This window comes from Natrix helvetica (assembly GCF_964273705.1).
Source record: "Natrix helvetica genome assembly, chromosome: Z".
NCBI lineage: Eukaryota > Metazoa > Chordata > Lepidosauria > Squamata > Natricidae > Natrix > Natrix helvetica.
Window position 1 is genome coordinate 85,407,477 of NC_138554.1, and position 13,428 is coordinate 85,420,904.

Sequence of the window (13,428 nt, forward strand, 5' to 3'; positions counted from 1 at the left end):
ACAATTCCCAAGTTATGTTTTGTAGAAATGTCTGTTTTTGTCTCTGTTGTTGACCGTTCTTGTGATGTCTAACTAGAACTCTGAAAATAACTGACTAATTCTCTTACCTCATCCCACCAAAGCCAGAAAAAAACACCTATTTAGATCAGTATTCATAAAGGTATCTTGATTTTCCTTTTAGTTTTATCAAGAAATGAACCAGTAATACAAGCTTGTTTCAACAAGGCTTACAGTTCCCTTTATTCTTTTAAATTTTATGTACATATGAATGATTTGTATAATGTACATTCAATATAGAAAGTTTTATATACTGAATAATGTATAGAACATATCACAATGACACAATACTTTTTTATATACCATGTAATTTTTAAATATCATTTTGCTGTATTTTAGTTTTTGATTTGGTAAAGCCAGTTAAACACACCAGGATCTTATTTATGCTAGTGATTGGGGATGTAGACAAACAACATCAAGCCAGTCAAGTTCTCAGAGGATGATCAAGTCCAACTTGAAGCATTGAAGAAATAAACTTCTAGTGCAATTTAGGGGGATCAAATGATTTAGCCAATTTTTTGAGACTGCAGTTCAACTTCAGTCATGTTAATTAATATAATACAAAATATTAGGAAAATTGTTTTGATTCACAGTCTTGTAAACAAAAATATAAGAAATAAATGTGATTATGTACAGCAAGAAAAAAAATTGTGTACTCTTTTAGGCTGATCCACAAAGTACTTTTTTATGTTACAATGCAGTAGAATTGTAAATTTTCTAAAAAAAATATTCATAGAAAAAGGAATAACACTGTTTTGAAACTGGGAAAGGCAGAGAAAATTTATTCTACAGGTTTAACCAAATAAATCTTTGCCTTTGAGTCCCTTGTGTAGGCCATTCATATCCCTTAGCCAATATCTCCAGCTTCGTGATCGACAGGAGGTGGAACATTGGGCATAATAGATGAAGGCCTCCCTGCGGTAAGATAGCCAGCAACTCCAGGGCCTGTTCCACAAGGAGAGAAAACAACAACAACAACAATGTTGAGTATATTGTTAGATCAGTTCAGACCAGACTAAGATTACTTGTTTTATCTGTGACATGACAGTGTTTTGTTGTCAAATTCCTTTAGCTAGAATAATTATAAGCAGTCTGCTATCAGAGTTCAGATTTCCATCCTTCCTATATGTATCTTCAAGCATTATTTAGATAATGTTTTGACATAACTGAAAATAGGTTTTTACACATAAATAAAAACATTCTTATTTAGACAGTTGTAATTTGGAACCCTGAAGTCAATCACCCCAAAAGGACAGCAGCAACTACAGCATTTTGTACCAATTTAAAACAGCCTATGTTCACTACAGTGGTACATCATGCATCTTGTAAGCATAATCTGTGGGATAGCGCAGAGGCTACATGCACTGAGCAAAATGGTATCTACCTGCTTTAGTGAATGCAAGAGAGAAGTTTAGCAAGCTGCCTGCCAAAAGAAGATCTAAAGCCCACTTCTGAGATGAAGGGGACTGCTACCAGATAGAAGGGAAGGAGAGGAGATACCTGAAGAAGAAAAAAACCAGAAGCAAGGGAAGTACAGATGGCAAAGCACCTTGAAGCAAAAAGTGAAGCATAACTTTATCACATTTTGGGAATGCTTTGTGGTCTGATGCTTGAAACATAATCCTGTAATCCGAGAATTAAAGCTGGATTCGAAAGGAAGTCACCTTTTTATTTATTCCTTAGACCCCTTAAGTATTTGTTATTGCTTTCACAATCATCTATTCAGATGTGAACCATCAGAAGAAATGATGAATGGGAGCATCACTTTAGTCTGTATTGCATTATGTAACAATTCCATTAACAACTCTATACATGAAAACCAACTAGAAGTCAATTAAGCAATCTTTCAAGGACAAAAGACAGGGAAGGACATCAACAACCCTCACTGTAGAAGTACACTGACCAGTGAGGTATCCTGCTGTCTGAGTTTCAGATATGAACAAATCATGTTTCTGATCTTTGAAGGCACTCCATATAGAAGATTGAGACAGGATTTCATTCACCTACAAAAGAGAGAAAATAGAGAAAAATTGTACTTGCTGTACAGGTTGGAGAGGCTCACTTATCCTTATGGAAATTGGCTTAGTGTCACTTTTGGTTTTACCAAATCCTCAGTTTTTATAACTTCACCAATCAGAAGAACGTATTTTCAAAATAAAAGTTACAATCCTTATTCCATATGCTTTAAAATGAATTTAAGACATGTTTGGGATTTTACCTGTTCTCCATATTGTAAACTGCGAGTCATTGATTTAAGTGCTTTAACAATTTGAGCTTTTGTAGCTGAAGGGCTTTCCAGATTCTCAAGGCCAACACCTTCAAGCAATTTTAGGAGATAGGGTACTAAATCTGCTTTCAAGGCCTGCAAGACAATGTGAGCATATTCTTAAATTCAAACTAAGACATTTTGATTAAGACTTCTGTGAGCCTTCCTATTGCATTTAGCTGAAGTTAAAAATATTTCAATAGCAAATGAATATACATTGAGTTCAAATGTGGAATCATGGAATATGAGCTGGAAGGAATTTATGGATGTTGTGTAATCCTGTGTAAGAATGTTTTCTTAACAGGGATTATCCAACTTGTTTGAGGGATACAATAGTTTTGGGCCAGAGGTGGGGAACTATGCCCCTTTTATGGCTATGCAGGTGAGGAATTCTGTAAGATGAAGTCCAAAAGTCATAAAGGGGCCATAGTTCCCCACCTCTGTTTTAGGTGAACAGCTTAATGTTCTGCCAAGAATGTCTCTTAATATTTGGTCTGAATCCTCTCTTTTAATTTCATCTCTCTGTATTAAGAGAATAGGTTTGTCCTACACATGACAATATATTTTCATAAACAACTAGCATATCGTGAATCATTCTTTATGGAAGCTATGAATCCTCAGTTTCTTTAACAATTCATCAGAGGGCTTGATTTCCAGCCTATGATCATAATGAAATTCCTCTCTGAAACTTTTTCAACTTTTCTATGTCTCTTAAACTCGTATACTTTCATTACTTATATACCTGTCAATTTTGACTGAAATGTAAATGCTGAGGAATCTGTCATTTCTTGAGGGTTCATACCATATTCCTAACGTTTGATAGTAACAACATAATCCTAAACAAAAATGTCCACCATCTTAATTCTCATCAAGTAACATTGTTGACAATACAGTGTCTGATAATCCAAGGAATTGTAATCAGCAGAGTCAAGGAGAAAAGTGTTCTCTGTCATGATCCATTACCTCCAGAATTTAGATCCCCGTCCACTCTTCTGGAGAAGTCTTAAAACCTGGCTCTCTCTGTGCCCCCGTGGAGGCGTGCAATGCTAGAGCTGGTTGATTGAATGAGAGACAAAAGTCCACTCCTGTACCATCCACATTCTTGGATTTAACTTATTTAATTGTTAACCTTAGTTTTAATGCTTTTAATGTTTTTAGATTTATGATTTTATATTATTGCAAGCCACCCAGAGCCACTTGGGATAAGGAAACAGGGACATAAAGAAGTATAAATAAATAAGAAACAAAATGCACAACTGTAACCACAAATAAAGTGCCATTTTATTAGAAAGTTACAAGATTTGCTTACTTGGACTACTAGATCATTTTGTTCCCTTTGAAACATTCGATTAAGTGCTTCACAAGCTATGCCAACATTATCTGATCTTTTCTTCATTCCATTCATCAAAGGGCAAATTGTCTCTAACACTGCCATTGAACGAACACAAAGCTATAAAAACAAAAGTAAAATATTAATATTTTACAACTACCCAAGTTAAAGATTGATTTGAATTCCTGATGAGGATTCAGAGAGACCTCAGTAGAAATATGTGTAGTATTGTGAAATATGTGAAATATTAGGAACAATCTTAGGAGCTTTTTTCTATATTCCATTTCAGTCTGTCCATTAGAAAGCTTACTTGCACTCTACTAATTGGAATACGTGTAGGAGATGAACAGGCAAAGCTGGAACAATGGAATTTAAAAAGTATCAGCCTAAAGTCATTACTTTCCCACAAATGGTCTAAGTCCAACCCCTCTTGAATTCCATCGACCATTATCAACTGCCAGTTTATAACTGAACATTGTCTAGATCCGGGATGGTGAACTTATGTCACGTGTGCCACAGGTGGCATGCGGAGCCATTTGTCAGGGCACGTGAGGTGTTGCCCTGTCAGCTGGCCAGCATGCATGTGCGTGCTGGTCACCTGACTTCAGCCTTTTTTTGAGGCCATTTTTCACCCTCCCCAGGCTCCAGAGGCTTTATAGGAGCCTGGGGAGGGAGAAAACAGCCTCCCCTGCCCCCCTCCCCAGAGGCTTTAGGAGCTCCTGAAGCCTCTGGAGGGAAAAAACCTGGCCCTACGGGCAAACCAGAAGTTTAGGAATGGACTTCTGGTTTGCTCGTGAGGCCAGTTTTAGCCCTCTGGAGCCTTTAGGGGCCTTCCGGAGGACAAAAAATGACCTTCAGGGGCTCTGGAGGACAAAAACGACCCTATGAGCAAACTGGACGTTTACTTCCGGTTTGTCCATAGGACCATTTTTCATTCTCCAGAGCCTTCAGGAAAGCCTCCTGAAGGTCCCTGAAGGCTCCGGAGGACTAAAAACGGCCCTACAGACAAACCAGAAGACTTCTGGTTTGCTCGTAGGGTAGTTTTTTGCCCTCCAGAGCCTTCAGGAAAGCCTCTGGAAGACCCCTGAAGGCTCCGGAGGGCTAAATCGGTCCTACGAACCAACCAGAAGTCTGTTCCCACAAACTTCCGGTTTGCCCATAGGGCCAGTTTTTTGTGCTACAGAGGCTTTAGGGAGGAGGGGGGAGCACTGGTCATACGCGCATACACGCTGGGGATAGCACATTGCATTATGGGTGTGGCACGCCCATGCGTGACCCCCCCCTGCCCTCCCCCCACTTTTGGCACGTGAGCCAATAAAGGTACACCATCACTGGTCTAGATTAATGTCAAGCACAAAGAATCAGAATCATATGTTAAGATGCAGTTAAGATTTATTGTTCAACCCTATTCAAGAATCTAGTCAATTAATATTGGAACGTAACAAATGTGGGCTGATGATTCATTTAATTATGTCCCTTCGCTGTCTTTTTATTTCCTACAATAAGCAGTTGACCATTGGTACTACATTCAATGAATAGATACAGGCAAAAGGACACAAGCAGTGGCATTTAAAGACCTGCCTTCAAAAAATGGCCATATTGATACTCTGTTCGTGCACTAATTAAACGGTAGCAAGAAACTAAGGGCAGTCAGGCACAACATAGGTTATGTAGACAGTAAACACAGGGTCAATCAAATTGGACTTATATATACCAATGCACGGAGTATGAGGAATAAACAGGGTGAATTAGAAATTCAAGTAAATGAGGGTAGATATGATATTGTTGCCATTACAGAAACTTGGTGGGATGAAACCCACTAATGGAACATAAAGCTAGAGGGATTTAAATTATTTAAAAGAAATAGACCAAATAAAGAGGAGATGGAGTTGCACTATATATAAAAAGTAACCACATCTCTAAAGAAATAGAGCACAACAATGAAGAAAATTATCTTGAATGCATTTGGGTCAATATCAAGGGAGAAAAAATGACATTGCCATAGGTGTAAACTATAAGTCACCCAACCAAAGAGGAAATAGATGAACTTTTTGCTGGTCAGCTAACTAAGGTATGTACTAAGCAGATCACAATAGTAATTGCAATAGCACTTAGACTTATATACCACTTCATAGTGCTTTTACAGCTCTAAGCGGTTTACAGAGTAATGGGGGATTTTAACTATTTTGATATCAACTGGGAGACAAACTCTGCACCAAGTGGAAGATCCAACAGGTTCCTAACCGAGCAGACAATTTTGTTTCCCAAAGAGTAGAGAAGGGAACAGAGATGAAATGATAGAAGGTATTGAAGCCACAGGAACCTTGGGGCAAGTGATCATGCAATATTGGAATTCAACATTATGCAAGCACAAGTAATAGAACAAAGTCAAACTGGATTTAAGAGAGCTAATTTCCATATACTTAGAGAGAGCTTGGGAAGGATTCCATGGATGAGAATCCTCAAAGGGAAAACAAGAACCTTGCATAATTTTGAAAAGTGAGATTATAAAAGCCCAATCTAGCACAATACCAATGAAGAAGAAAAATAACTGCTCTCAAAAGAAACCAGCATGGCTGCATAAATAACTCTCTAACAATTGAAAGATAAAAAGAACAGGTATAACAAGTGGAAAGAGGGGCACATAACTAAAGCAGAATATCAGCAAATAGCCGGAGCCTGCAAAGATGAAATGAGGAAAGCTAAGGCTCACAATAGACAAAGTACTTGCGACAAAAGTAAAAAATAATAAAAAGCTTCTTCCAAAATTTAAAAACAAGAAAAAACTTAAGGAAACAATTCATCCATTGCTGGGAGAAAGTGCCAAGAAGGTGGAGAAAGCAGGGAGAAAGCAGAACTGTCAGAGTATGTTCATAGACTGGAATAGATATGGTAACAGTCAATGGGGACTGTTTGAATAGTGAAACACAGTATTTGTTTGTATGGGGCCATAAGAGACAGTTTGGAATCTGGGGGCGGCTTAGACTTGCTGAACTGTATATAAGAGTTGGTTAGGTCTCTGTAACTTTGCTCAGCCTTCTGTACAATGTAGGCCTCTGTATCTCTCTACTCTGTAATGACTTGCTTTTATGAATATTGCTTGTGTTCCTGATATTGTATGCTGAATTCTGCTGTTTGATACTGTATATAAAGAAGTTTCTTATATATAATTGAATCCTGATGATATTCATTTACTTATGTGTGCTTGCTGGATGTGCTGCTGCTGCAAAACAAAACAAAACAAAAAACTCTGACATGTTATGGGCCCAGAGCACATCAAGACTGAAATGTAATGAAGCTGAGGGACTGCCTGTGTTACAGTAAAAGAGGACAAGGCAGAGAAAGCTTGCAGGATGGCTGTTGAATTCAGGGAGAGCTCTCTGCCTCGTTTGGGGCAGAAGAATTATATTATTTGGGTTGCAAAGATGGAATGTTTCCTTAAGGAGCTCTGGGTTATAGTTGTTAATCCACCCAGGCACCATTAGTAGCAGCTGACCAGAGGCAGCATGATAAGGGACTAGCCTATATCATCTTAAGTTTAGAAGATGAACAATTTTTGAATGTAGCTGACTTGAAGACTGCAAATGAAGTTTGGCTGAAATTGAGAAGTGTGCACATGAGTGCATCAGCATGCAATATTGTGTACTTATCGAGAAAATTGTACAGAGCCAGGCTGCAGCCACATAATTCTATGGAGCAGCATTTGTTGAACATGCATATTTTATTCATTGAGTTGGAACAGCGTGGGATGCAGATTTCTGAATCTCAAAAGGTGCTGCTGGTGTTAAATAGCTTTATAAAACATGGGACATTGTTTCAGCTGTTTTTGAGTGCAAACCAGAGCAAGAGTTGCATTTGGAGGCCCTTAAAGCCTGTTTAATTTCTGAGGAGAACAAATAGCATGTTAGGAGAAGCCACAAGGAGAAATTCCTGAGGTGGGGGTCGAAGGAGTAGAGAGAGAACCAAAACAGACAAGATCTCTGCAAAGGAGAAGCGACAGACGAGACATCTGCAGAGATGGATTACAGTCCAGCAAAGTTTTTCTACAAAGAAAGCAACAGAATGGTGGTGTATCATCTGTGGTGATAAGACTCATTTGAAGAAAGACTGTTTGCAAAGAAAACAGAAAACAGATGGATAAGTTGCTGTTGCCAAAGTTGGCTATTGTAACAGCAGGGACAAATGGCTAATAGACAGTGGGGCTAATCAAACAATTGTTAATAATTCAAAATTATTTTTCAGAATGGATCCAGCTGGAGGTGATGCAGTGGCCTTAGGGAATGGCCAGAAGGCAAAAGTCCCTGGAAAAGGCAGTGTGGTGATTCCATATCTGAAGGAAGAGTTTAGCAATGTATTGTGTGTGCCTGAAATGGAGCATAATTTACTGAGTGTCTCTAGCTTAGACAAGCATGGATATGAGACCACATTTGTAAATGGGAAGTGTTTCATAAAAAGAAATGGGAATGTATGTGTACAGGGCATAAAGCAGGATAATCTTTATATGTTGCAGGGACAAAAGGTTCAATGTGCCCAAACTTTGGAAATGTGTTCATCTCTTGCACAGAAGGCTTGGCCATGCCAGTTTCTGAGTTTTGCAAAAGATGCAACAGGGAGAAAGCAGTACTACTTAACTTGTTTTTTGCAACTGTCTTTAAACAAAGGGAAAAAAACAGTCCAACCTATCAAAAACAGCACCACAAAAAACAGATTGGGAATATAAGTTAAAATAGAGAAGAAAAAGGTAAGTAAGCACCTGTCTACCCTAGACTAATTCAAATCACCAGGAACAGATGGATTACACCCCAAGGTTCTGAAGGAACTGGCAGATGAGATCTCAGAACCACTGAACTATATCTTTCAAAGATCCTGGAGCACCGGGGAACTGCCAGAGGACTGGAAAAGAGCAGGTGTAGTTCCCATCTTTATAAAAGGGGAAACTACAGACCTATCAGCCTGACTTTAATCCTAGGGAAGAATCTGGAAAAGATAATCAAGCAATAAATCAGTGAAAACCTAGAAGCAAACAAAGTAATAACCAAAAGCCAACATGGGTTTGTCAAAAACAGATCATGCCAGACTAATCTTACTGCATTCTTTGATTTTGTTAAAGTGACAAAATTAGTGGATCGGATGAATACTGTCGATATAATTTACTTGGATTTCAGTAAGGCATTTGATAAATAGACCATAACCTACTACTAGATAAAATAGAAAAATTAGTTAGACAGCATCACCACCAGATGATTTCACAACTGGTTGACCAACCACACTCAACATGTAGTCCTCAATGGAACTGCATCTACATGGAGGGAAGTATGCAGCGGAATACCCCAAGGCTCTGTTTTAGGTCCAGTACCCTTCAACATCTTCATTAATGACTTGGATGCGGGGATAGATGGGAAACTCATCAAATTTGCAGACAACACCAAGCTAGCAGGAATAGCTAACACTCCAGAAGATAGGCTTAAGATACAGAAGGATCTTGACAGACTTGAACATTGGGCACTGTCTAACAAAATGAAATTCAATGGTGAAAAAAGTAAGATTCTACATTTAGGCAAGAAAAGTAAAATGTACAGGTAAAGTATATCTGATAGCTCGTTCAATAGTAGTAACTGTGAGAGGGATCTTGGAGTCCTAGTGGACAACCATTTAAATATGAGTCAGCCATGTGCAGCAGCTGCATAACAGAGGGATAGAATCAAGATCATGTGAAGTGTTAATACCACTTTATAATGCCTTGGTAAGGCCACACTTGGAATACATTGCCACGATGTAGAAAGAGTGCAGAGAAGAGCAACAAAGATGATTAGGGGACTGGAAGCTAAAACATATGCAGAACGGTTGCTGGAACTGAGTATGTCTAGTTTAATAAAAAGAAGGACTAGGGGTGACATGATAGCAGTGTTCCAATATCTCAGGAGCTCTCACAAAGAAGAGGGAGTCAAGCTATTCTCCAAAGCACCTGAGGGGGCAGGAAAAGAAACAATGAGTGGAAACTAATCAAGGAGAGAAGCAACTTAGAACTAAGGAGAAATTTCCTGACAGTTAGAACAATTAATCAGTGGAACAGCTTGCCTCCAGAAGTTGTAAATACTCCAACACTGGACGTTTTAAAGAAGATATTGGATAACCATTTGTTTGAAGTGGTGTAGGGTTTCCTGCCTTAGTAGGGGGTTGGACTAGAAGACCCCCAAGGTCCCTTCCAACTCTGTTATTCTGTTGCCAACTCCCAAAAAAAGGCCTACCCTGACAAACATACACCTTTTATTGTGACTTAAGGCTGTATACCTCATTATCGGATAGTATGTGTATGACTCGCATAGCACTTTTAGGAATAGCATTGTTCTTATGATTCATAGCTTGAAGAATCTTGGGAAGATGACCCAGTGGGGGAACCTGGTCTGCTAGCTGAGGCTGAGCACTAAAGAGGCATACTGTTGCTGTTGTTATTGTTTCCAAAGTTTCCCCCTGTTTCAAAACACAAAGAAAGTAAATTATACAATGGCACATATAGCAGGTTAAACTTTAATCATATTACAACCAATTTTGTTGTATTTAAGTACAATGACAATAAAGATTATACTTATACTTATATTAATCTGATTGAAAAACATGAGTAAACAGCAATAACAGGTTTTACATGAATGAAATATTTTTAAACTGTATTCAAAACACAGCTTCTTTTTTTGATAAATCTATACTCCAGATAGTTTTCATGGTTTGGAACTTACACTGGAGAAAATTCAAGCTGCATAAATCGATTTAATTGTTATGTACACAAGTTGTTATGAATAATGAATCAATCATGCATACATTCCATGATATACTGCTGCTAGTTTATTTTCGACATTTGAAAAACTATTTTCATAGGCTTCACTGATTTCAATCTATAGTATGTCTTTTATCATCTTGAACTGTTAATCAATATAAAATATCCTATTACCAGAACAAAGAATAAAAAAGCTAATTTATTTATTCAAAAGTAAAATTTCATTAACTCTAATGTAAGTCTACTTAAGTGAATGCTGCTATCAACAGAAATACTCAATTTTAAATTAGTGAATATTAGCTAGAAAATAATTCAAATTTATTTCTTCCTAAATTTATTTCTTTTTCTATGAATGAGAAGGATTCTATCATTTTCAAAAATTTAAATTACCGTATTTTTTGGAGTATAAGACACATCTTTTTCCCTCAAAAAAGAGGGTGAAAATCTGGGTGTCTCTTATACACTGAATACATCATTTTTTGCCTTCTGAAATCCCACCCCCTTCACCAAAATGGCCATGCATAGCTTGTAGGAGGCTTTCAGAGACCTCCTGGGGGCTGGGGAAAGCAGAAATGAGCAGAAATGTTTCCCCCCTAGCTCCCAGGAGCACTCTATAAGCTTCCTAATGCCCGCTCTCCACCCCACCCCCCCGCCGAACACTCTACAAGCCTCCTAAGGGCTATTCATGCTCTTTAAAAACAAAAACAAAACAGGCCCGCTTTTGTGAAAAATGGGCCGTTTTTGGAAGGTTTGCAATGAAAAAACTTTTTAATTTGCCTCTTCAAAACCTTGGTGCGTCTTATACTCCAAAATATGGTAACAATTACACAAAGTTGAAGTCAAACTGAAAAACTAAACTTACATGAGGATTATTCTTCTCCAGTAGTTCAGTGAATTTTTCTAATAGGGCAATGAGAAATTCTCTAGGTTTCCGTAGAACCCAGGCTGGCTGGGCAATAAAGATTCTTAAGAAGACACCTCCTACAGACAGTTCACCCTCTGCTTCCCCATATATAACAGCAAAGTCTTCAGGCAACTAAATCAACCCAAAAAAAGAGAAAAAAAGTTATTCTATTTCCCTGACATAAAAGGTTCAGCTATTTTTTATTTATAGGCAAAAGGAAGAAAGAAATAAGATATCTAAAACTGAAACTAAGCATCTGTACTAGATTGCTTTGCAAATCTGATAATTTAATAGGAAGTCTATAATGGACAGTTGGATAGCTGGTGATTAGGGAAAAGAGGAACTTCAACTTAGTTATTTAATACATGATAAAATATACTGTTGCCACTTCCCCAATATTGCCCTGTAAATAGCCACATTAGTTGGAAATTATAAGGGTTGCATACTGATGTATTTTGAGTGTACCAGCTTTAAGAAATATGTTCCACAAAGTCCCAATATGACAATCAGTGCAGGCAATGAAAGAATCAGTGCAGGCACAGAATGAAAATGGACAGGACATAAGCAACAATATAAAACAAAATGTAAATATTTTAATTATATTTATATTAAGATGTTTTTACCTTCCAGTTAATGTCAGGGTTGTCCTTTTGCAGTTTAAAGTGCCTTTAAAAAGAGGAAAGAAAACTATTTTCTCTGGAAACAGACTCAGGCTAGCAATGTGCAATCTTCAGCTGAATTATTTTAAGAATTTGATTTTTTTTAAAAAAACCAGACATTAAATACCAACAAAGGAGAATATTTGTAACTCAGGGTTGAAATAAGTGTTCTTGGTGCTCTCTGAGCTTGCTTGTTTTTTTGTAGATGTCTCATTACCCCGACTAGGTAACATCATCAGTGCTAGTAAGGAGTGCTGTTTGCTGTCAGTTTATATTCTGATGATTTGTCTGCTTGTTGTCTGCTGAGACAATCAACCAGCCCAAGAGAAAGACTTCAGCACCTCCCTCCAGTAACTAGTACTCAGATCAACATAGATTAACTCCAAGGTCAACTTGAACCAACAATCAAGTAAGCAATGCCCCAATTAAAAAACTCTGCCAAAAAACTATCAACAAACAGCACAATCAAAGAATCTCTAAGACTGCCCCCATCCACACAGTCACCATAATATAAACTGACAGCACATAGCACTCCTTATTAGAACTTATGTTACCTACTTAAGGGTAATGAAATGTCTGCAAGAAAACAAGCCAGCTTAGAGAGCACCAAAGACATTAAACATTTTAAACCTACAGAAAGAAATTGTTTTCAAAGTAGCAGATTTGTTGGGAAGAAATTATTTTTATTGTGACATACTCTAGCATCATTTCGCGAACGGTCGTGGATACTTTCTCTCTGGAGTTGTCATTCCATATTAACTCTGGATTTTCATGTGTTCCTTCAAAAATGTGAACAGCAGCTTCAGGATTATCTCTCATAGCATCCATGAAGACACCAGGTAGAAATTTCATTAAGATAATTCTAACCTAAGGAAAAAATACACACACACACAGACATGGAGCTTACAAATTTGTCATAGCTATTACTGTTCCAGTTAATCAAACAAGTGGATTGTATCAGTGGAATGAAATAAAGTAAGTTTTTTTCTGAATAAATTACTAGAAGTGATGCCTTCGTCACAGGGCAATTGCCAAGCTCACGTGCCTGCTATTTATTTCTTGCCATACATTCAATTATTTCAAGTCCTGCAATCCCGGATCCAACATTTCTGAGAAGATTTACATTTATTTCAAGCCAAATCCAAGGCATTACGTATATACTATATAGTATGTATGTCTTGGGTTGCTTTTAAAACATCTGTGAAATCTACTGATGATGCTATACTTACCTTTGGACCAACCAGCTTGTCTGTTGTCATTTTAGCAAAAAGCTCTGCTGTCTGAGATCGAACTTGTGGATGTGTTGAATTACAGAACATATCAAGTAAGTAGATTAATGCACCTAAAAAAGTACAGAACTGCTAATATTTCTAATTACAGGAAGTTTGGAGCTGTTAATTTTGAATGCAACAAAAACTTGTAATAATACCACAGCAAAAC

The 13,428-nt window shown here is 37.6% G+C and overlaps 1 protein-coding gene across 2 annotated transcripts in view; it reads right to left on the reverse strand.

The window, feature by feature from the left end:
• Window positions 1-212: 212 nt before the first annotated feature.
• Window positions 213-13,428, reverse strand: part of DNAJC13 (DnaJ heat shock protein family (Hsp40) member C13) — a 111,519-nt gene continuing 98,303 nt past the window's right edge. The window contains exons 49-58 of one of the 2 annotated variants that reach the window (XR_014176804.1): window positions 13,218-13,330; window positions 12,686-12,855; window positions 11,953-11,995; window positions 11,288-11,461; window positions 9,945-10,124; window positions 3,633-3,773; window positions 2,276-2,419; window positions 1,961-2,060; window positions 1,442-1,557; window positions 213-1,002 (exon numbers count right to left, since the gene is read on the reverse strand). Coding sequence is in view for 1 of the 2 variants with exons in the window: in XM_081971066.1 (XP_081827192.1) it covers window positions 905-1,002; window positions 1,961-2,060; window positions 2,276-2,419; window positions 3,633-3,773; window positions 9,945-10,124; window positions 11,288-11,461; window positions 11,953-11,995; window positions 12,686-12,855; window positions 13,218-13,330 (1,163 nt within the window). In the remaining variant the exon portion in view is untranslated. The remainder of the gene's footprint in view (window positions 1,003-1,441; window positions 1,558-1,960; window positions 2,061-2,275; window positions 2,420-3,632; window positions 3,774-9,944; window positions 10,125-11,287; window positions 11,462-11,952; window positions 11,996-12,685; window positions 12,856-13,217; window positions 13,331-13,428) is intronic. The other variant, XM_081971066.1, reaches the window with a different exon arrangement.